This window comes from Mustela erminea, chromosome 7 (genome assembly GCF_009829155.1).
Source record: "Mustela erminea isolate mMusErm1 chromosome 7, mMusErm1.Pri, whole genome shotgun sequence".
Lineage (NCBI taxonomy): Eukaryota > Metazoa > Chordata > Mammalia > Carnivora > Mustelidae > Mustela > Mustela erminea.
The window spans coordinates 74,727,149-74,750,479 of record NC_045620.1 but is presented as its reverse complement, the minus strand read 5'-3'; the positions used below and the strand labels follow the sequence as shown (position 1 = coordinate 74,750,479).

The 23,331-nt window shown below is 43.0% G+C and overlaps 1 protein-coding gene and 1 long non-coding RNA gene across 6 annotated transcripts in view; both read right to left on the bottom strand.

Annotated features, from left to right (window-relative positions):
- Positions 1–801: 801 nt before the first annotated feature.
- LOC116596529 lies at positions 802–5,799 on the bottom strand. Its single transcript, XR_004288160.1, has 3 exons — positions 4,410–5,799; positions 2,904–2,979; positions 802–1,140 (listed from the first exon to the last, which is right to left on the bottom strand). It is a non-coding gene; the product is annotated as an uncharacterized LOC116596529 (long non-coding RNA).
- Positions 5,800–21,767: 15,968 nt separating this feature from the next.
- SPTBN1 (spectrin beta, non-erythrocytic 1) overlaps positions 21,768–23,331 on the bottom strand; it is a 196,850-nt gene continuing 195,286 nt past the window's right edge. For 3 of the 5 annotated variants that reach the window (XM_032352123.1, XM_032352125.1, XM_032352126.1), the window contains exon 36: positions 22,873–23,091. In XM_032352123.1, the coding sequence (XP_032208014.1) occupies positions 22,873–23,091 (219 nt within the window). Of the gene's footprint in view, positions 23,092–23,331 lie in introns of all 5 variants that reach the window. The other 2 variants (XM_032352124.1, XM_032352127.1) reach the window with 1 other exon arrangement.

Here is a 23,331-nt window from a genome sequence, read left to right as displayed (position 1 = left end):
AACCTCTCTCTCTCTCTCAATCTCTGCCCCTCACTGTTTGCACTCTCTTGCTGTCTCTCTAAAAAATTAAAAATTAAAAATTAAAAAAAATAAGTAAATAAAATAAATAATCTTGCTTTCAAAAGGAACATGTTTCTTCTTTCCATTTAGTCAGGACTTCCTGCGGCTTACCATCATTTTTGTTTGTTACTTTGGTTGATTGGTTCGGTTTCTTCTTACAGGTCACCCATATTTCACATTAAAAGTATTCTTTGGTACTTTATAGGTTTTGTTTTGTGAATGGGGTCTCTCTTTGTTTTATTTTTCTGATTCTTCCTTACATGGAAGACTTCTAGTGATTATATATTTACCTCAAATTTGGCCCTTTTGGTGGTTCTATTATTATCCTGGAAAACAATTTCCAGTTTAGGTTTTCTGGAATACAAGTAGTTTTGACACTTAAATTGGCCTGAAACTCTGTTAATTCGGGGGGTGGGGTGGTAGATCATTATTGGTACCACAATGACCAATCAAAGGGATGATCTGAATGTTTACTTCCCATCAATTCTACTGTTTTGTGGACACATCCCTGTTTTAGGGATGTTACCATGGAACCTTGTAAAAATAGAATTGTGAATGTATGCTGATGAATTACAAGTATAAGAACAGTCCCTGATTTAGATGTGAGCCATGCACCCGGCTAACTCTCGCTCTGTTTTGACAATCACAGGTGAGGAGAGGTGAGAATTCTAAAATAGAAAGGAAATTGAAGAAATAAGCAGAATGACTGAATCAGTAGCTGGTTTTAATTACCTGCCCAGATGTCTGAGTATGTTCCATATTTAATTGGTTCCTCCTTGCCACCTTTGTACAGATAAAGATTCCTAAGAGAATTGGGAAGACGTGGAGATCTGTAACTTGGTGCTACTACAAAGGTACCCATATTGCCTTCCTTTCATCTTGGCCAAGAAATGAGGTTGTTCTTTGTCCTCTTCATTGCATGTCTCCTTCAGATACACATGGAAGTGGGCTCTGAAGGTTCCCTTTGTCTTATCCCAGGGACAAACATGGCCAACAGTGCTCCCTCTGGTGGAAAATCACCTTGCCCAAGCTCCTGACTACAAGGATGGGAGTAGGGCATTTTGCTCCAGTGAAGAGGACCTACAGGGAGGATAGGGGATAAAAACACTGAGAGAACAGTTAGGGGGAGGGGGACAGAAAGTTTGGTATAGACAGATAAATGTTTTACAGGTAAAATAAAGAACTGTATAATATGTTTTGTGTACTCTGTGTATGCTACAGCATCTAAACATCCAACTTTCCTTCAGCTAATGGCTGCAGCTTCTTTCCTGCTAAAGACCTGGTTGATGATTTACCTAGCAATACGCATCTCCACCCTCCAGACAAAGGTGAAGAGAAAGAACTTAACATGTAAACACCTGAAACCAAGAAACTTGGTAAAAACCAAGAAACTTCTGTTTCTTGGTCAAGATCGGTGAGCAAAAAGTCAAGATGGAATAGCAATTTAGCAGAGGATAAATGTTCAAGTGTGTGTACACATTAGAAGGAATATTTCCATTGAGCAGTGTCAGTAATATGCTAGGAGTTTCAACACACTACAGGTAGTAAAGAACTAAGAGAAGTGACTTGTGCCCTGAGAAGCCGCAGGAGGATGATAGAAAAGGTCATTATTTTATAATAGTAAATTAAAAGTACCCTGAAGGATATAAAAATACAGATTCAAAGGGGGACATGCACCCTGATGTTTACAGCAGCATTATCAACAATAGCCAAACTATGAAAAGAGCCATATTTTGGAGTCATATGAATAGATAAAGAAGATGCTGTAGATATATATCTACACTGAAATATTACTCAGCCATGAAAAAGAATGCAGTCATATGGGTGGAGCTAGAGTGTATATACTTAGTAAAATAAGTCAATCTAAGACAAATATATGATTTCACTCATATGTGGAATTTAGGAAATAAAACAGATAAACCTACAGGAGTGAGAAAAAAGAGGGGAGAGGGAAATAAATCATAAGAGGCTCTTAATGTCAGAGAATACACTGTGGGTTGATGGAGGGATGGAGGTAGGGGAGGGCTAAATGGGTGATGGGCATTAAAGAGGGCACTTGTTGTGATGGCCCCTGGGTGTTGCATGTAAGTGATGAACCACTGAGTTTTACTCCTGAAAGTAATATTGCACTGTATGTTACCTAAGTAAAATTTAAATTAAAAATTTTTTAAAAGTAAAGCAGCAATCTTATTTTTTTTAAGATTTTATTTATTTATTTGACAGACAGAGATCACAAGTAGGCAGAGAGGCAGGCAGAGAGAGAGACAGGAGGAAGCAGGCTTCCTGCTGAGCAGAGAGCCCGATGCGGGACCCTGGGATCACGACCTGAGCCGAAGGCAGAAGCTTTAACCCACTAAGCCACCCAGGCGCCCCTAGCAATCTCTTTAATAAGATCTGTAATAAACAATCCCTGTCCTGAAAATCGGTCTCAGGGTGCGCAGTGGCACAGCTTTCCAACAAGCTCTCTCGGGCTGACAAGGCCAGAGGAAACAATTGATTTGTTTGAAATCAATTGATTTTCTTCCATATTTGTGTGTTCTGACCTAGTGGTTCCCTCCCTTTTTCTTCCTAGGTGAGTGCTCTCTTTGTGGATTATTCTGGAATAAAAGTAGGATGCACTATTATTCTTGGTTACGGGGTGGGTGAAATAGGAGTTCAGATGATATCCTGTTCTGGCAAAGCTGTTCTCAGTCCAAGCTAGGAGTGAAAGCTGACCACTTGCATTTGGGGATGCATGGGCTCAACCTACCCTTGCCTTGTTCACCACTGCACCCCAGAGCATGAGACAGTGAGTGTATGGCACCACTGGTCACAGTAAATTGTTGCAGGAAGACAATGCTTACCTGTGTTTTCCGCCTTTTATCTGTTCATTCCTGCAGCTCCATGGGACCTCCTATCCTTCATAATGTTGTTTCAGACCTGGGGTCCAAGACAGAGGAAGAGGGACTTTTTTATTCTATCTTTCTTTCCTTAGATACCATTGTCTCTGCTATGAGCTCTGTCAACATTAAGAACATATTTTTTTTTTTCCTGAGAAAATTATCAAGGACTAGAGAGTCACTCATTTCCTCAATTCGGTAGAAACCAAGACTGTGTCTTAAGGAACCGCCTACATTCCTGGGAGATGGCCCAGGTTAGAGTTGCCACAAGGGTCTCAGCTAGAGGAGACATTAGGAATTAGGAGAGGAGGTGAGGAGATGGATTTTTTTTTTTTCAATTTTAGACTTTCATTTATTTGGACTTTGACTCAAGGGGAAGATATTTGATTTCAAAATGTACTTTATCATCCAATCAGGTCTAATCTTTAAACTTTCATTTCTCCCTGAGAATTTTTAATGGATGAGGAATTTATATATACATCTGGGGTCTCTTTATAATGTTTGCATTTTATGGGTGAGGTATTCTACTGTTATCATTTGCTCTCATCGAAGAACCTCTGGTGATAGACAATGTGACTGATTTAAATGGGGGTTGGAAACAGAACAGGTGTTCATTTCCAGTTCTGTGTAGAGGAACCCTGAGGCTTAATGTATGGTTGTGACCGATCTCAGAGCCTTCTGTAGGCAACACCTAAACTACCCAGCAAATTTTGGCAGGGGAGAGGGGGTGCTGAGCCTTATACACTTTGCAGAGAGGGAGCAGTTTAAGGAAAAAGGAACATAAATGATGAATACAAAATTAGGTATAAGGCCATGGGAGGGAGCTGAACGAAGGAGGGTCATGTAGCATCCGTATCCTTAGCTTTGATAAATCCAGCATTCTCCCCACCTGTGGTCTGGAGGACACCCAAAGAAACAATGGCCAGTCCACAAGGACAGGAGCAGAACCCTCCCCATGAGTTTTGACCTCTCCCAAGATAACTATACCCCCTGCTGGGCCACACACTTAGAATTTGCTTGCAAAACCATGCAAAATCATGTCATTATTCACAACAGACTCCTTTTGTAAGTATCTGTGGCCTCCGCTGTAACCTCACTGCCAAGTGAGAATGAAAGTGAATCTTAGACTGAATTCCTCTACCCATGTAAATGCTGATTAGCAATCAGGTAGGAAACAATCCTACAACCTGTTCTGGGATCTCTATGAAGTCCCAGCTCTGTTCTATGCATGGAAGGTTAACTAGATGCAGATATGACAATATTCTGGAGACAGAGTAGAGTCAGATTCAGGCATAATAATTGTCCACAAAGGATTTCAGAGTGGGTCTTTCCCCCTAAGAACAAGGATATTCTCCTACACAAGAAGAGTAGTAATATCCAAATTAGGGAATTTAACATTGATATTTACCTATTATTTAATCCACAGCCTATATTCAAATTTTGTCATTGTCTTAGTATTGTTCTTTATACCTATTTTTTGTCTTGGTCTAGATTCCTTTCCAGGTTGCAGGACCATGAAGTCTCTCCTTCTCCTTGAAGCTGGGACCGCTTCCCAGTCATTTTTGCCTTTGTCCACCTTGACATTTTTGAAGAGTAAAGACTAGTTAGTTTGTAGACTATTCCTCATTTTGGTTTTGCCTGACATCTCCTCATGAATAAATTAAGGTTATACATTTTTGGCAGGAATGATACAGAAGTGATGCCGTGCAGCCTATTGCGATGCATGTGACAATGGTTTGCCCCAATACTGGGTGATATTAATTTTGATGGCTTGGTTACAATGGGGCACTCTAAGGTTCTTCACTATAAAGTCACTACTTTCACCCTCACATGATTAATAATCCATCACCAGGAAGATACTTTGAGACTATAAAAATACACAGTTTGTCAGGAAACACACCCACTATTTCAGGTAACATTGATGAGTTTATAATTCAATCATTTATTTTTATTGTTTCATTTCTATTATAAGGGAGAGCTTTGTTTCAGTGTGAACTCATGAAATTTTATTTAATGGGTTGTTATCCACTATCACTAAAATTTTAGGTAACAGTGGAATTGTCTATAATTTCCAGCCCACATCTTATATACCTGTCATTTGACTGATGACATCCATTTATCTAATTACCAGAGCTTCTGTTGCTAATCAGACATTAAGAGAGCTGAAGCACGTTTAGTAGCCCAATGACCCCTGGAGTGTATATTCCTGAATTAGGAAAATTGAATACTCAGAGTGTAGATTAAAGAACATAGTTACATCACAGAGCCTATACTGAAGAATTTAAATTATACAGGACATCAATCATTAAACTTGAAAGGTCAGCAGAATAAAAAGTTGGGTAATGTTAAGAGGAAATGTACTCACCTCTTCTTGGAACTGAATTAGTATGGTTTTTGGTCTCTGATTCAAGCTCAGCTCAGCCCCTCCCTACACTTTTCATTCTTGGAAACCTAGTTTGCCTGTGTGGAGCTCACGTTCGCTGCTCCTGGCTCCTGGTGCTGTAGGCTTAACAACAATGTCCTGCCCTCACTGGAGGAGGCCTGAGATAGTCCAGTATCTTCTGCACTGGGAAGGTACATCTGTCTAATGCTCAGATTCAGTTACAAAGTCCATTGCCCCAACACGAAACCACTTCTTCCAACCTAGACTTGACCCCATCATAGAGTTGATGTTTTGGCCTTTCTCTGCATACCTCTTGTCTTATTTCTCCATTGGTTTGGAACACAGTTGGGAAGAGGCTAAATTTTCTGACCCCCTCAGAGACCTCAACCTTCTAAGACCTACCCCTTTCATTTCTACATCAAGACAGTCAAGCAGCTGCTCTCTGTGTTGATGACAGCTTTTCTTTGTTATTTTTTAAAGATATGTATGTATGTATGTATTTATCAGAGAGACTGGAGAGAGCGCGCACAAGCAGGGGGAGCAGCAGGCAGAGGGAAAACCAGACTCCCCGTCGAGCAGGGAACCCTATGTGGGACTCTATCCCAGGACTCCAGGATCAAGACCTGAGCCAAAGGCAAACACTTAACCGACTGAGCCACCCAGGAGTCCCAACTATCTCAGCTTTTCAACATATTGAAGTATCTTCTAAGATTAAAAGTCTGAAGTTTGTCTTGATCCTCCTCACGAGAATGCTAGTGCTCCCTGGGGTCTCCGTGTGCTGCTTCCTGCTCTGTCTCAGCTCCTCCCAATTGATATTCCATCTAGCAACTTGAATCAAGCTGTGGAATCAAAGCAAACCACTTCTCTTTTCGAATCCCTCCATGATCCCCTCTCTTCTTCAACACCTGAGTCAAAGTTCTTACCACGGCCTCCTGAAATGAAAACATAGTTTGGATTGTTAACTGGGTGGACTGTACTAATTTTAGCTTGCTTATGGCCTAGTGCTTGTTACCTCTCTACCTCTTTCCCTTGCTCACTCCTTTCCATCCACTCTGACTGTACTTTGTTGCTCAAACACCTCAGGAGCATTTCATCCTCCAGACCTCTGCCCTAGATATTCCCTCTTCCTAGAACAATTTTCCCTATTTATCTGTGTTACTCATTTCCTTACCTTCTTTGAGATTTTCTTAAATGTCACCTTCCCAGTGATTCCATTGCCAGACCCCCAAGTTGTAACCCCCTCTCAAATACATACAACTCTTTAATCTCTCTCAGGTATGTTCTATTTAATATTATGTTATTTGTCTCTGTCTCCACACTAGAATGTAAGATCTCTCAGAATAGAGCATACACCCAAAGAGAGAATCAGAACTCTGGAATATAGAGAGATAATCTAGAATGCTATTATTATGGACTATGTGCTCTCCCACACCCCTACTCCCCACCCAATTTATATGTTGATGCCCTAACCTCCATATGGCTATATTTGGAGATGAGTCCTTTAAGTAAATCATTAAGGGTGGGATCCTAATCCAATGGGATTAGTGTCCTTACAGGAAAAGACACCAGAGATCTTCCCATACCTCTGCTTGTTTGCACAAAAAAGTCATGTGAGCACACAGCAAGATGGTGGTTGTCTACAAGTCAGGAAGAGAGTCCTCTCCAAAAAGCATCTTGATCTGAGACTTCTAGCCTCCAGTTCTATAAGGAAATAAATTTCTATTTTTTAAGTCACTGAGTTTGTGGTATTTTTGTTATAGCAATCTGAGCAGACTAATACAGTCACATAGTTTGTTTTTTTTTTAAGACACATATTAAGATGGTAGAAATAAATCCAGTATATGTGTAGTTACAACAAATGTAAAGAGTTGAAACTCTCCAATTAAAAAAATAGAGTTCATCATGGGTACCTGGCTGGCTCAGTCAGTACAGCATGTGAGTCTTGATCTCAGGGTCATGAGTTCAAGCCCCTAGTGAAATGTAGAGAGTAGTTTAAAAAAAAAAAAAAAAAAAAAAAAAGAGTTCACCAGACTAAATTTTTAAGAATCCAGGTATATGAAATATAGAAAAGATACACCTAAAACATAAAATAATAGACCAGGGGAAAATAGTGATTGAGAAATATACAGAATGCAAATTATCAGCAAAATGAACTTTCTATACTAACCAAATGAAACAGAGTATCAGACAAAGTAAAGTTTCAGGCAAAATCATTACTAAACTAAACTATTACAAAAAAACATTACTAAACTAAATTACTAAAGTAATTACTAAATTACTAAAGTTGAAGGCAAAATCATTACTAAACTAAGATAAGGGTATAGTATTTAAAAACTTCAACTCATCAGGAAGGTGTAAAAATTCCAAACTTGTACAGACCTAATATTAAAGTTTGAAACAACATAAAGAAAAATTAATAAGACACTTTCTGACTCATTTGATGCCACAAACATCAAAAGATAGGAAAGTGATGCCAGTCTCACTCACACAGGACTGCAAAAATCCTAAATCAAATTTAGTAAAACACATGTGGCAATGTGAAAGCAAAAAAAATAGTGCACCATGCCTAGTTTGATTTTATCTTAGAAACACAAATTTTGCTAAATAATATTATTACAGATGCAATTTATTTCCCCACAGTTTGCAAGAGAAAGAAACTTGTAATTAATTATCTCAGTAGACACAAACAGCTCTGCCTCTAACACCTGCAGGGCTTGGGACAAGAGTGGAAGTGGAGGCCCACATATCATGTAAATGATACTTAAAAGTTATACATCAATCTAAGAAACCGACAGATAAAAATATGCTTTATCATACTGTCTTGGTAAAGTACCTCCACAAGGACAACATTTTTAAAATATGCATAAAGCCTTGGGATTCTTTTTTTTTTTTTTCCTTAGATTTATTTATTTGAGAGAGAGAGGGGCTGTGCACTCCAGGGAGCCAGGGCCAAGGGAGAGGATACAGGCAAGAAGCAGACTCTGGGCTGCTGAGCACGGAGAAGCCAGAGACAGGGCTCCATTCCGGACCCTGAGATCATAACCTGAGCCCATATAAAGAGTCTCATGCCCAACTGACTGAGCCAACCAGGGGTCCCAGCAGATGCACCTTTTTGACTGTTCTCATCCCCTCTTCCTTCACTTCCACGAAAAACTAATGCCGGCATTACACAGGCTACATGAATGCTTGTCTATTCACAACTTGGTAGGTAAAACAATATAAGAGAATTTAAATTATTGGAATTAAATTATTGGAATTTTTCAAATGAAACATCATCATGGATTGCTAAGCACATTCTAACTGTGCTGGGATCTACATGAATACACAGGATACTAGAAATAACGTCACTTCAAAAGAGAAAGCCTTCTGGGAAGAAGAGAAAAGTGCTTACATTTTGAATGGTTGTTTATTCTCCCATTGCCCCTGAAACCGCACACTGTTATGCAAAATTCAGATGTGAGAGAAAAATTCTCTACTAGTGAGTGAGTAGCTGATGGGGAGTTACCGACAAGTGCATCACTCAGGAGACCTTTCTTCTGTTAGACTCTTTTGCAGTTGTGACTGCATCTTCGGAACTGAAAGCTTTGTCCAAACCCCACCAAGCACATGTCTGCCACCTCACCCATTCCTACTTAGCACCAGCACTCAAATCTGAACACAGATAAATCTGATCAAATATCATGTCAACAAAATAAAACTTAAAATTCCAGCATTAAACACATAGAATTCAAAAACACTAATAGTAAAACGTGGTGCTGGTGAAAAACATATATAGTTAAGAAACTAGAAATGGTCTTAAAAAAAAAAGAAAAGAAAAGAAACTAGAAATGGGCCCCCAAATTCAAGAAAGAGGATCATAAGGGTAGAATGGTGAAATCAATAAGGACTGACTGAAATACAAATTTATTATTAATATGATTTCATTCGTTCATTCAACAAATGCTTACTGAGTGAGTGCTGTGTGTTAAGCTTAGCCACTGAACTCAACACATATGCCTCGGGTCACCCTGGGTTTCTGCAATGAGACAAAAATAATGTTAGCTGTACTTGGCGTTTAATAAATATTAAATACTCAATAAAAATCAGACATTACAGTTCTATGTTGGAAAGAGAACAACTGAAGTTTGTTTACTGGTAGTATTGAGGTAAACGGCTAGAAATTGGGAAAAACAGTGAAGTTAGAGGCACTCCTTATAAAGGACATCAAAATAAACTTCAGAAGAATTTACTGAAGTGTAAGCATTGGATGAAAAGCACAGAATAAGGGGAACCTGGCTGGCTCAGTCGGTGGAGTATCCAACTCTTGATTTTGGCGCTGGTCAGAATCTCTGGGCTCAGCATGGAGTCTGCTAGTCTTTCTCCCTTTGCCCTCCGCCTCCCACTCTCTCTCTCTCAAATAAATAAAATCTTAAAAAAAAAAAAAAAGAAAGAAAGAAAGAAAGAAAAGCACAAAGTTACCAGGTTATTAGATCTCTGAAGGGTGAATGTCCTCAGTATTAAAGTCACAAAGGGAAAAAAGAAAATGGATGGATCTTAATATTTAAATGTTTTTAAATTCCATATCAAACCACAACAGCAGACTGGGGAAAAGAGCTTGATTCCCTATGACTGATAAAAGTTAAAAATCTGGAGAGAGTATTTCGATGTATAACCAAATCATGATGACTTCAATAAATAAGCAGGCTACAGAGGTTGTGATAGATATTTGGATTTTTCTGGCAACTGTGATAGACAGGACAATGCCCCCCCTCCCAAAAATAGCCATATCCTAATCCCAGAACCTAGGGATTCATTACATTACACAACAGAAGAATAAAGTTTGCTAATTAACTGACCTTAAAATGAGATGATCCTGGATTATGCAGGCAGGTACAATATAATCACAAGGGTCCTTAAAAGTGGGAGAAAGAAACGTCCATCAACAGATGAATGGATAAAGAAGATGTAATACACACACACACACAAACACACACACACACAATGGAATACTATGCAGCCCTCAAAAGAAATGAAATTTTGCCATTTGCAATGATGTGGATGAACTAGAGGGTATTATACTGAGCAAAATAAGTCGATCAGAGAAAGACAATTATCATATGATCTCTCTGATATGAGGAATTAGAGAGGCAGGGTGGGCAGTTGTGGGGGGTAAGGAAAGAAAAAATGAAACAAGATGGGATCAGGAGAGAGATTAAGAGACTCTTAATCTCACAAAACAAACTGAGGGTTGCTGGGGGTGGGGGGAGGGTAAGGAGAGGGTGGTTAGGTGATGGACATTGGGGAGGGAGGGTATGTGCTATGGTGAGTGCTGTGAAATGTGAAAGGCCTGATGATTCACAGACCTGTACCCCTGGGGCAAATAATATATTCTATATTAATAAAAATAATTTTTTTAAAAAGTGGGAGAGAGATGTGGACATTCAGGGTGCTGTGTTATGAGAAGGATTTGCATCCATTATTACTGGTTTGAAGATGGAAATAGCCACAAGCCAAGGAAAGCAGGCAGGGAAAGGCAAGGAATCAGATTATAGAGCACCTCCTAGAGCCTCCAGAGAGGAATACAGCCCCACAAACACCTGCATTTCAGCCACTCAGACTTGTGTCTGACTTCCAACTTTCAGAACTGTAAGAGAATAAAATTGTGTTACTTTCAGCCATAAGTGTATGACAACGTGCCGAGGCAGCAAAATAAAACTAATAGAGCCATCCAGGCTTCTTTTAACTCCGCTCCTATGTTTGCAGAGCCCACCACCTCTTGAGGCAGAACCCTCCCTCTATTGAGAATTAGGACACCTTTTCCCACCCTCCCTGGTGGTGAGCAATGGAATGCACCCACACAGCTCAGAACTGTAAGCTTTGATGGGAAGGAGGGGGAGCCTGTGTGGGATCTGTTGTCAAAGGCAGCAGGGCAGGCGTGACTGTGGGTGCCTGCAGGTCTTTGCCCAGCAGCAAGGTGAAGGAGCCAGTCCTGCAGCAGGATTTTGGGCATCACTCCCAGCTGTAAAAACCCTCCGCCTGACGCTCTGGCCCCACTGGAGATTCTGTGGCCCTTCATAAGATCCTTTTCTGCTAAACCAGCCTGAGGTGGTGTTTGTAGCTTGTGACCCAGAAGCCTCAGTGATCCAGGTGTGAACAAATAATTTACTCAAAAGGAAAAGGAAATGTCAAATACAGGAGAGCAAGTTTACCCTAGTTGGGAGTCTAAGGAACTCAAAGCAAGCTTGAGATGCTATATTACACTGATGACAAATAAAAACAATCATTGTGTATGTATGTCTGTGTGTGTGTGTGTGTGTGTGTGTGTGTGTGTGTGTGAAGACTGTTACCCTTATTTATAGCTAGTAACTAAGTGGATAGATTGTTTAGAAAGATGGTAATAGCAAACGAAGCAAAATCTGTAAATACATTCTGAGCGATTCCTAAGAAAATGTGGCAAGATGTGTGGTAGGATGAAGCTTAATTTTTCGTGTGTTTTTTTACGAGAGGAATTATTGATGTGGTCTTAAACTGTGTAGGGCTGTGGATAAAATTTGCATTAGGACCCCAGAAGTTCTTAGGGAGCAGAGGGACAAAGACCTAATCCTAATTTCCTGAAATGTGAAGTTACTAAAGCTGTCAGTGTTGCTGAGATCAAGGTTCTGAGCTGGAAAGGGCAATGAATTCCACAAGGGTAGAAGGAGGTCAGCTTCAGAAGTCTGTAGCCTGACTAGGGGAAGTAATTACAGGGCAATATGGTCTGTGAAGTGGCCCTACCTGGACGGGGTTAATGGCCCTAGAAAAGTGCCTTGGAAAGAACCAAGTCAGAGCTGTAATTTTAGGAACTCAAGTCTCTTTGATGGGGAGTGATCTGGTTGCTAAATGCCTAGAACTTGATGAACGTTTTCATAACTGATGGTGCACTGACCCAATGGAAAATAATATATCATCCTTGAAATAAAAATCACAAAGTGTATCGGGGCGCCTGGGTGGCTCTGTCGGTTGAACGTCTGACTCCTATTTTGGCTGGGGTCGTAATCTCGGGGTGGTAAAATGGAGCCCCTCCTAGGGCTCCGTACTCAGTGGGGACTCCGCTTCCCCTCTCCCTCTGCCCCTCCCCCACCCTCTAAAATAAATAATCTTTAAAAAAAGAACACAAAGTATAGCAACATAACAAAATGTGACATAAGTTTAAGTGAAAATACTATAGAGAATAAGTACATGTGCTATTTAACTGTGTCGAATTTTACACATGTGGGGACAACAGCCAAGGAGTAAGATGGACAGACAGTGGGGAGAGTCAGAAATCAGAGCAAGAAGAAATGACTGAAGTCAGAGAACAAAGGGGCCCTGCGGCCCATCACAGAGCTGGAATGCAAATCCAACTGGTCTCAGCTGGAGTCCATCAGTTCTTATAGCTTGTCTTCACCTCCTTTGGCTGTGAAGGAGATTTAAGAAACCTGTCCACCTAGACTGTGAGCTAATCTTTTTCCTTTCCTTTTCTTTTTTTGAAACACCAAAGGGGGCCTAGGGTCTGATGCGGAGCCATGATTTATTTTGCTGCCTTTCTGAGGCTACAGAGTACTCAGCTCCTTGGAGGATCCTTCTACCCTTTCCTCCCTTTCTTCTTTCCTTCCAAAGGGTTATTGTGCCCCCCATGTCCTCTAACTAACCTTAAATTTTTTTTTTTAAAGATTTTATTTATTTATTTATTTGTCAGAGAGAGAGAGAGAGAGAGAACACAAGCAGGCAGAGTGGCAGGCAGAGGCAGAGAGAGAAGCAGGCTCCTGGCTGAGCAGGGAGCCCGATGCAGGACTCGATCCCAGGACCCTGGGATCAGGACCTGAGCCACAGCTCAGGCAGCAGCTTAACTGTCTGAGCCACCCAGGCATCCCTGACCTTAAATTTGACCCAGAAAGGACTTAAGCACTCAGACAGTCCAGATCTGGGCAGCTGCAGACATGTAAGTCTGAATCAGGCATCAGCCACCCTCCAATTACATGGCACATGGCTCTGAGAACAACCTTGCTGCCTGCACACTAAGCTCAAGAGGTACATGGGTCCTGAGGAGCCCTAAAGAGCTGAGACTTCGAGAGTCCAGGCTTGTGTGGCAGTGAAGTGGACTGATGCTAAAAGCCCACCTGTAAGGGGATGATTTACATGCACAAGACCCCCTTTCCTTCCACTGGCTGGTGCTGGGTCCATGACAGTTGTTTCTCAGTCTACAATCTAGGAAGCGACATCAGGTGGATGGTCAGTCCAAGAGAGAGTGTGGCCTCTGGAAAGCCACGTCAGAATTAAAATCCCTTGCCACGGTTTATATAACATTTAACTCTCGAAGCCTTCCTTTCCCCCTCTGTACAACCAAGAAAAGTGATGGTGGCCCCCAGAGTTGCCCTGCAGATTCCGAGAGGTAGCTCAAGTGCTTAGTATGCTGCCCAGTGTCAGCTCTTGTCGTTAACAATACAAAGTTTTGTATTTGGAGAACAAAGGGTGAAAGAGGTGAGACCAGATATTCAGAGCCTTGTACCTAAATCAATGGCCCTTTTTTTCCAACCAGTTGTTCTGGCACATTCAGATCCAGCTTGTGCTCCTCATTTCTTGGAAAAGACCAGCTCCTTTTCCCTATGGGGTATGTTCACATGCACACACCCACTCCCACACACCTGGGCTGGCCATGCCAGATGACAGTGAGATCCTGGGCAAACCCTTCTTAGAAGCTAAAGATTACAACACAGCTGGAATGGGATGAGGCAGGGGAAGGCATCAATCACGACGTCAGCCAGACCTTGTCTGAGCTCCAGAACACTCTGAAATGCTGTGGTCTTGGTTTTCTACAAGCTTGAGCTTGGCTCACTGTCTTCAGTTCCCTGCAGTGACCCTTGTGGTCGAGCTGTACAGTACCTCACCTGGCAACAAGCATCTACCTCACAGGGTCATCGTGAGGTTCCATGAGTTGTCACAGGTGAATTGCCAAGGTCAGCAGTTGATGCTTACAGTAAGAGCTCAGCAAATGCAGACTCTCTCTCAGTCCCAGCTAGTGCAGAAATGGCATTCCTCTTGGTTGGGTCCCAAGGGCTATGAAGGGAGCCATGGGGTGGAACACAGGCCCTTTGTGTTCCTGGCTCTCAAGGATCCGAGATGCAAAGGGGAGCCATGTGGGTATATTCCCACGGCTGGACTGCTTCCCCAAGAGGCAACTGTGATGGAGAAATAAGGAAAATGCCAAGTGTCACAATTAAGAAGATAACATAAGGACTAGTTCATCTTTGCAGACTCCTCTGTGGAATTTAAATCCTTTCCCCACCTAACTGAGGAATGCCAGGCATTCCACCTTCTCTCTTTTCCAGAGACCCAGGGAAGTGGTACCCACTTTCACTAAGCCCTCATACCCCAGCAAGTGGCTTCCCCTGGACCCTGCCTCAGCACCCCAAACTCAGTCACATGAGAGACCCTTGGCCTTTTAAGTCATGAACACTCTAGGTAATTTTACCTCCTGTCAATGAAGAGGACTTTGTAAAGAAACAGTGCTGAGTGATAGGAGCTGTTCATGGAACGGAGGGCCGCCCCAGAACATTGTGTACCCACATGAATTGTATCTTGGCTAAATGATGTTTCAACTATTAACTGAGGCATTCAGGATTCCCCAAATACATAAAGGGCACCTTTTGGAGAACTGTATTTCAAAAGAAAAAAAATTAAATTCCTTAGAAAGTATTTGGTTAATTCATAAATTTATAGCATCCCATTAGCTGCTTTGCTGCTGTGTCTAAAGCACCCCTCCAGTGACTGCTGGAGAAGGGAACCCCGCAAACAGTAGCAAATGGGACCAGACCCATATAGGCTTTTCTCTGAAGCCAGGTGCACCTCAGAGGGAAAACCCAGTAGCAGTATCAAAATAGGCAGAGTCAGGGGCAACCTTGAGTACGTTCACAAACGTGCTTTAAAAAACAAAGAGAGTCACCTGGGTGACTCAGTTGGTTGGGATCTGACTCTGGATTTTTTTTTTTTTTAAAGATTTTATTTATTTATTTGTCAGAGAGAGAGTGAGTGAGAGCGAGCACAGGCAGACAGAGTGGAAGGAAGAGTCAGAGGGAGAAGCAGGCTCCCCGCGGAGCAAGGAGCCCGATGTGGGACTTGATCCCAGGACACTGGGATCATGACCTGAGCTGAAGGCAGCTGCTTAACCAACTGAGCCACCCAGGCGTCCCCTGACTCTGGATTTTGCCTCAGGTCATGATCTCAGGGTTCTGGGATCAAGCCTCACATTGGGCTCCAAGCTGTGTGTGGAGCCTGCTAAAGATTCTCTCTCTCTCTCCTTGAATAGAATACAAAGAACTTCAAACCTAACTTCAAGAACCACCATTTCTCCTTTTCAGAGAAAACGTGGCCATTTCTCAAACCCCACCCCTTTTGGAGACAACACTTCCACGTGGAGGTACAAAACATTCGGGGAGCCAGGCGGAAGGTGGGAACCCACCAAACCCACCCCGCTACCTCACCCAAGCCACCCTGTGATGTTATTTTTTGACTAGTTTTTCGTAATCATATGTTGTGAGGGACAGTGAGGGCCCACCTACCCATGTCCCTTCTCTAATGACCTGTGGTTTGGAGAGACCAGGAAGGCACCCTGGTTGCCTGACGTGTTTTCTCTTGTGGGAGATGTGGTTCAGGGATGGATGCAAAACCTAAATCAATGCATTCAGAGTAAAACTTGGGGCTCTGTTCTGTTTGGGAGAAGAGGGGCCTCTTCCCTCCTCTTAGATGTGAACAAGGACCCTGGAGTACTGGCAGCTGCCTTCACCAGGAGGGAAACCAGCCTAAGGCCAAAAGTGAGGCAGGCAGGAGTGTGGGTCTGGGAGAATACAGATCTATTGATGGGCAGTCCTGATAAGACTGAGAACTTGGGAAGCAAATCAGCCTTTCAACTAGCTCCACCTTGGGACAAATTCCCTTGTATTTACACCATTATGGATGTGGATTTTCTATTACGGAACTGTGAAACACTCTAATAAAACCATCTGTAGGGGAAAAAAAAAATTCAGAGAAGGCTCCTGCGGGCAGCATAGTGCGAGAGAGGGAACTGATGTTTGGAGCGCAGGGGCCTTCCCCTCATTCCTTCAACCTCAAGGTAAGAAGAGCCAGGCTCAGATGAAGTGGACTGTGAGGAGGGTAGCATATTGTAAGCGCCCCAAAGGCTGCCCCCCCAGTCACCTCCCCCCACCCCACCCCCACCCCCGAGCTGCTGGCACTTAGTAGGAGCTTTGCAAAGGCGACGAGGGAGTATACTTGGCATCTGGCTGGACAGCGGAGTCCTGACCAGCCTGTCTGGGCTCAGAGCCCACACACTTTCCCCAGAGCAGCAGGGGCCAAGCAAGCCGGATGAAGTAATCAAATCACACGCGCTCAGGAAAGACAGGAGCTGAGGTGGGACAGCCGGGGAACAGAGGGCAGCGGGAAAGGGCCGGCCGAAAGGCAGCGACGCTGGTTCAGACGCACGCTCTTTCCGGCCATTGTGATTAAGCCTGCGAGACCTTTCCCTGAGAGGGAGGCCCCGGACAGGAGATGAAAACCCTGAGAGACTGCTTCCTTCATCAAACCGAAGCTTGAACAGCAACAAGGAAACAATTCGCGGTGACTGGGAGACTAAGATGGTGACTGGAAACGGAGTCGGTTCTCCAGGGAAAATGCTGTGAGCCCAGACTTGCTTGGGCTCCGGGGGCGAGAAAGCTCGCAGGTTCCAGCCCACGCCCAGACGCGGAATGCAGGATGCCCCACCCCGCGCAGAAAGCCCCCGCGGGCCCGGGGCCAGAGAATATTCCCTTTCCCTTCAAAGAGTCAGTTTCAGGAACCCCCGCTGCTCTTCCGCCTCCTCAGCCCCGCTCCCAGACACAATGGGTCCCCCCAGCGTGATAAACAGCCCAAGGGACAAGTGAAGGCCAAGTGGAAACTGGCGCGAGCCCACACAACGCTCGCGGCCCTGACGTGGCAGCCCTCCAGGCTGCGTGCCGGGCCTCAGACAGAGAACACCCGGCTGCTCGCGCGGCAGACGCAGGCCTGTGGGGGCGGGGCGGACGGGAAAGTCCAAGGGGTCCGCTTCCCGCTGAGCCGCCCACCTGCCCTGAGAGAGGACCGGAGGTTTGAGGGGGGCGCTGACAGCCAGGGCAACTGGGACTAACCCCACGTGGCCTGAGAAACCCGGGCGTTCCTGAGAAGTGTCCTCTAAGCTCACTGCAGCGCCAAATATGAGGTCCTCAGATTGCACCACATACTTGTGCGCACGCTCACTGCTTCTGCCCGTCAGCCGGGTACCGCGGAGGCTCAGGGCTGCCGGGCGTCCCCAGCCAGGTGAGCACCGCCGCAATAGCACCAACCAGCGGGGAAGAGAAGCCTGCGCACCTCACGCGACTCCATCCCCATCCAGCTCGAGAGGAGGCCCCTCCCGTTCCACTTCTGGAAGCCCCTCTTGCAGAAGAATGATCTTTTGCAAAAAAAAAAAAAAAAAAAAAAAAGCATTCAGAGCTCCAAACAGAAAGTAACATTCTCTCTCCCAGTCAAGCCAGTTGAATTTTTTTTTTCTTAGACTTGAAAAACTCCTTTTCCTAGGTAGCCTGTGTTATGCTGGGTTTACACACCTTGAAAAACTCCGGACTTGCATTTATGTCTCTCTTGGGAAATCTTGATTCAGTCCTGAAAGCGACGAGAGAACACTTCACTTTAAGTGCTTGAGAACTGGCCAAAAATAAGGGGAGGCGAGGGTGGCAAGAAGGGGCAACGTACTTCCAGACAAAGAGATGTGCAGGTCGTAGGAAAACCCGTGTAGGGAGAGCAGCGAGCACTAATACAGTGATGTACAGAAGATTAGTGCAGGTTGAGAGAGAGCAGAATGAGAATCATTTGTCCAGACATTGTGGATACAGTCAAACGACCTAGTGTGAGAGCGCATGAAAAATGTTTTTTAAAAATTATTCTCGACAGGGCCCCTGGATGGCTCAGTGGCTTAAGCCTCTGTCTTTGGCTCAGGTCATGACCTCAGGGTCCAGGGATCGAGCCCCCCATCGGGCTTTCTGCTCTGCAGGGAGCTTGCTCCTCCCTCTCTCTGCCTGCCTCTCTACTTGTGATCTATCAAATAAATAAATAAAAATATTTTTAAAAATTGTTCTCTACATTCCTGGGCATTTTTTCCCCGGGAGAGATAAAGATTTATGTCCACACAAAAAGCCCCACATAATGATTACACAGCTCTACTCATAATACCCCCAAGCTGGAAACTATGTCAATTCATTCAATAAGTAAATGCGCAAACTGTGGTCATCCGCACCGTGGACTGCTTATTCAGTGATACAACAGAACAGACTAGTGATACCCAGGATAAGCTGGAAGAATCTCCAGAGAATTATGGTGAGTGGAAAAAGAAACCAATCCTAAATGGTTGCATCCTGTATGATTCCAGGCATACATTTGTGAAATAACAGATGTTTCACATCACAGACTGGTGGTTGCTGGGAAGGTGTGGCAGTAACAGGCGGCAGGTGGGATCCCACTGCTATGGAGATGTTTTGGTCAATGTCAATACTCTGGATGTGATATTGTACTCCAGTTCTGCGAGATGTTTCCACCATGGAACACAGTTAAAGGGTACCAAATTATTTTACAACCACAAGTGAATCCATCCACAATTATGACAGTGTAAAAAAAGTTTGACCAAAAACAAACAAAACACCCCAAAACTGTTCTAACTGTAATGGTGGTGGTATTAGTATCGCTATTCTGAGTTTATGTGTGTAATAAAGCACAGTAGTTACTATTGGATATTTTAATTCTATGCCTCCTGATCTTTGTGCTGATTCTGGGTGGAAAAGAATATGACATAATATAGGAAATGTTAAGTAAAAAATCCTGCAATCCACAATTGCTATATGAATTCATGAATTATTTTTATCTACTGATATGCATAGAAAAAATGACCAATTCAGTAGCAATGAGCATTTCTAAGACACAAATTATGGTTTTGAAATCTCGTTTTCCAGTATAAGAAACCAGGTTTTCTTAGAGACTTCTGATTGCAAGTCTTGGGGCAAGATATGTAGTGAATGAGCCTGGGACAGCTTGTCATGCCAGAAAGGGAGGAAAGTATCAATGATTACTAGGGTTCTACTAAAAGGACTCAGAAGCCAATTTGAATGGGCTTCTACCAGCTAAAGATGGGACACTTTTAAGTTCCAAGAAAGATAATTTCATCATTGGTTAGCATTGGGAAGTAGAAAGTGAAAGGTTTCACTAGGATTCTCAATGGTGATAAAAAACCTTTAACTTTGATGGACAGTTTTTTCTTTCTTTTTTTTTTTTTTTTAAGATTTTATTTATTTGACGGAGAGAAATCACAAGTAGGCAGAGAGGCAGGCAGAGAGAGAGGAGGAAGCAGGCTCCCCACGGAGCAGAGAGCCGAACGTGGGGCTCGATCCCAGGACCCTGGGATCATGACCCGAGCCGAAGGCAGCGGCTTTAACCCACTGAGCCACCCAGGCGCCCCCAGTTTTTTCTTTTTAATGGCGTTTTGGGTATGGGTCATGCTTAGAAAAGTCAGTTTAGATAATGGGTATGACTCAAGCTTTTAGCCTACCTTTCCTGCATGAATTCTACCACTAAAGCAAGGAAAATATTTAAGTATTCCAACTGAAAAATGAAAATAATATATCCAGAGGTAAGTACCATAAGACCCTCCAAACACAACCAATCCTAACAGTGCCAAACACCTGGTGGTAACAATGTGTCCACCACCGAGTCTGATATACACTATTTCATCCACTGAAGAGGCCATAAGCTGGAAGGAGCATTATTATTCCCAAGTACCTCCAAGAAAACACAACTCTGAGCTGCCATCAACTGAGGATACATTCCAACTTCAATGATATTTGAGACAAAAGTGTCCTTTAATTAATCAATACCCATTTCCTATCCTGACAGTTTTACTGCTTCTCACTTCTCAGGTGTATGGAGGACAGTATTATCATCCATCCTACTCACTAAAATTAAAGTAAAATAACACAACACTATAGCAATAAAAATATATGTGCACAATCCTCAAAGTACTAAATAGTATATAGGATTGGGTTTTTTTTAACCCCTATTTACCATGATAGGATTGACAATCATGATGCTCTATGGCCCATAGCTTCTTCCAGTGAACAGGTCTTTCTGATGGCACCTGTTGACATCAGCCCCTGAGGACCCACAGAAGCCAGTCTCCTGCTGTGCCTTTTCTTCCACTGCCCATCATCTTCCCCTTTCAGGTTGCAGGGGATCCTCAGCAAGTGCAGTAAGGAGAGCAAGTTCACCCAAATCCAAGTAATCAGGGATCTGTGAGCCTCTGGAACTATGTGCAAAGTATTCCATGCATATGTACTTCTTTATAGGATTCTGGAATTGCTGATTATTTTCCTTTGAGTGTGTCTGGCTTGCCATCTGGCTGGCTTTGTCCAGAGTAGGCTGTTGTCAATAGTGATTACTTTCCAAGATGCTTTTTCTTAGTGAAATATTTTGGTGAGAGAATCATCTGTTGAAACGTAATTTGAATTTTATGGAAGGTAAGGAAGGGCAAAGGCATGTCACACAAAGTTAAATGGCATTGGGTGCACGAGAGAGGAAGGGGTGAGAGATGGCAAGGTCTGATTCTGGGGTTACAGAAAGCTCCAATGCCAGTCAGTTGTGGAGCCCAGGATTGACATCGCAGTAGGCATAGGCTTCTGTGGAACAGCTTACTGAAAGTCCGTAATACTAGCATCCCGTGGCTGCTCTGTGTAAGAAAATATGCAAATGGTCTGCATCAATGAACCCAGATAAAAAAGGGACAAGTATAACATGCATATCTAACCTGTGATCCTATGCTGGGTATCACTGAATGGGCCCATGGGCCACATCTGACCAGCCATCTGTTTTTTGTATGATCTATATACAATAGATTTTACATTTTATTTATTTTTTTTTAATCAGAAGAATATTGCATAGCATGTGAAGATTACATAAAATTTGTATCTGTGTCCATAAAGTTTTACTGGAACATAGTCATGGCCCTTCCTTCATGTATCATTCAATGGCTGCCTCTGTATTCCATGATAAACAGCTTCCAGGGAAGAGTCTAGCCCACAAAGCCTAAAATATTTGCTGTCTCTGGCCCTTTACAGAAAAAGTTTGCCAACGGCAAAGTTTCCTCGGCACTCAGGCTTATCAAGTTCTGTTAACTTTTTCATAAATAAAAGATAAAATCTGGATGTGTAGCTGCAAAACATCTCATGTTTATTATTCTACTTGCTTTAGTTTTCAAAGCTGGTGTACCACACACATATGCAAGAACACAAAAGAGGAACCCGGATGGATGGTCTAATGTTTCCCATTTGCTATTTCTGGCTTTGCAGTTTCCCTCCATGGCATGTATGCAGGAGAGAAAAGACAACAATTAGCCACCGTGCTAGATTTAAAAGCATTTAATGACATAGCATATATTTAACAGGGCAAAAGTTGAGAGGTACAGGTCAAACGACTGAGCGCCAGGCCTGAGCGACCTCTTCCTTGCTCAGGCCCAGCCTCTGGAGTTCATTCCTATCGATGCCATTTTGATTGTGCAGTAAGATGAAAATTTGTCATTACAATCGTTACAGTGACAAAGAAATGCACACTATGTATCAAATAGCAAAGGTAATGAAGCAAATTATAACACAGTGTGGCAACGCACGAGCAAGTAACCATTAGAGTAACATTACTTTGTCCAGTAAATGCTTCAGTTCCACTTGTACACTTACCAATGATTTAAAGGGTTTATTATACATCTAGTTTTATTATATTTTGTACTAGAATTATCTCAAACATACAATATAATGTATTTCGGCAAAAAAAAAAAATTGAAATTACAGATTATTTAAAACAGTATCAGTTTCTATTCCTTCTCATATACCGGTATACCGACATTCTGAACTGTCCTTGCAGGTGATGCAGAAAAGCCGCATGTCAAGTGTTAGTAAGTGATGCCAGATACAAACTGTTTGGTCTGTAGATTTAACATGGAGCTGCACCGTGTCTGCAGCAAGATCCTAATACACAATCTGTTTAATCAAAGTTAGACCCATCACGGGCACTTCAATAGTCGAGACTCAAGGTAATCACTGGAAATAAATGGAAGAGAATGGTGTCAGGGAATTGGAACATTTTGTCTCTGGTGAGCACAGGAAATATTGTTTAAGCACCGCTGCCTTGCATACCAACAGCATTAGAGGCGGGTTATTTCCAACGCAGCCTCACAAAATTGAGGAACAGTTTAAATATTGAGATCTAATCTATATAATTTCATTAAAAAAAAATCTGGTCTTCCCTCTGCACCTCAAACTTTTGTAACTTGGAGATAAAGTGTTTAGGTGTATCCCCCCCCCCCCCAAAATGCTCTATAAATTAAAAAAAAAAAAAAAAAAATCAACCACATTGAAGAACATTAGGCACAGAGAGTAATGTGTTGGTTCTGAGCTTGCATGCTGGAGTTTCACTGAAAAGGTAAGAGAAGGGCAGGAGGTGAAGGAAAGGAGTTCATTTCTTTTTGCCAAAAATGCTGAACCGCTTCTCCTTGTCTTTCTCTTTGTCCTTCTCCCGTTTGCCAGGGCTAGACTCGCTGGTGATGGTGACAACGCTGGTGGGCAAGGTCTGTGCCCGGCTGGATGCTGGCGTGCTCTGGGTGCTGGCGGACACCTCGTGTTTATCGGAGGAGATGGCAGAGGAGATGGCCTGGATCCATGTGTTCATTTCCTCCTGGATAAAGGATCACAGATGAGACTCAGGAGGGATAGGCTCAAAACACCCTCACTACATCTGCCCAAACATACGCCCTCCATCAGTTGGAAGGCTTGGGAACAGTGCATCTAGCCTATGGGGGCATCTGGCTAACTGAGAGGCAAACAGTTCCCAAATGACCCTTAGCAGAGGAAACATGGTTCAACTCTCATGAGAATTTGGTTTACAGGACCTGAAATTCACCAATCTAGTATGTGG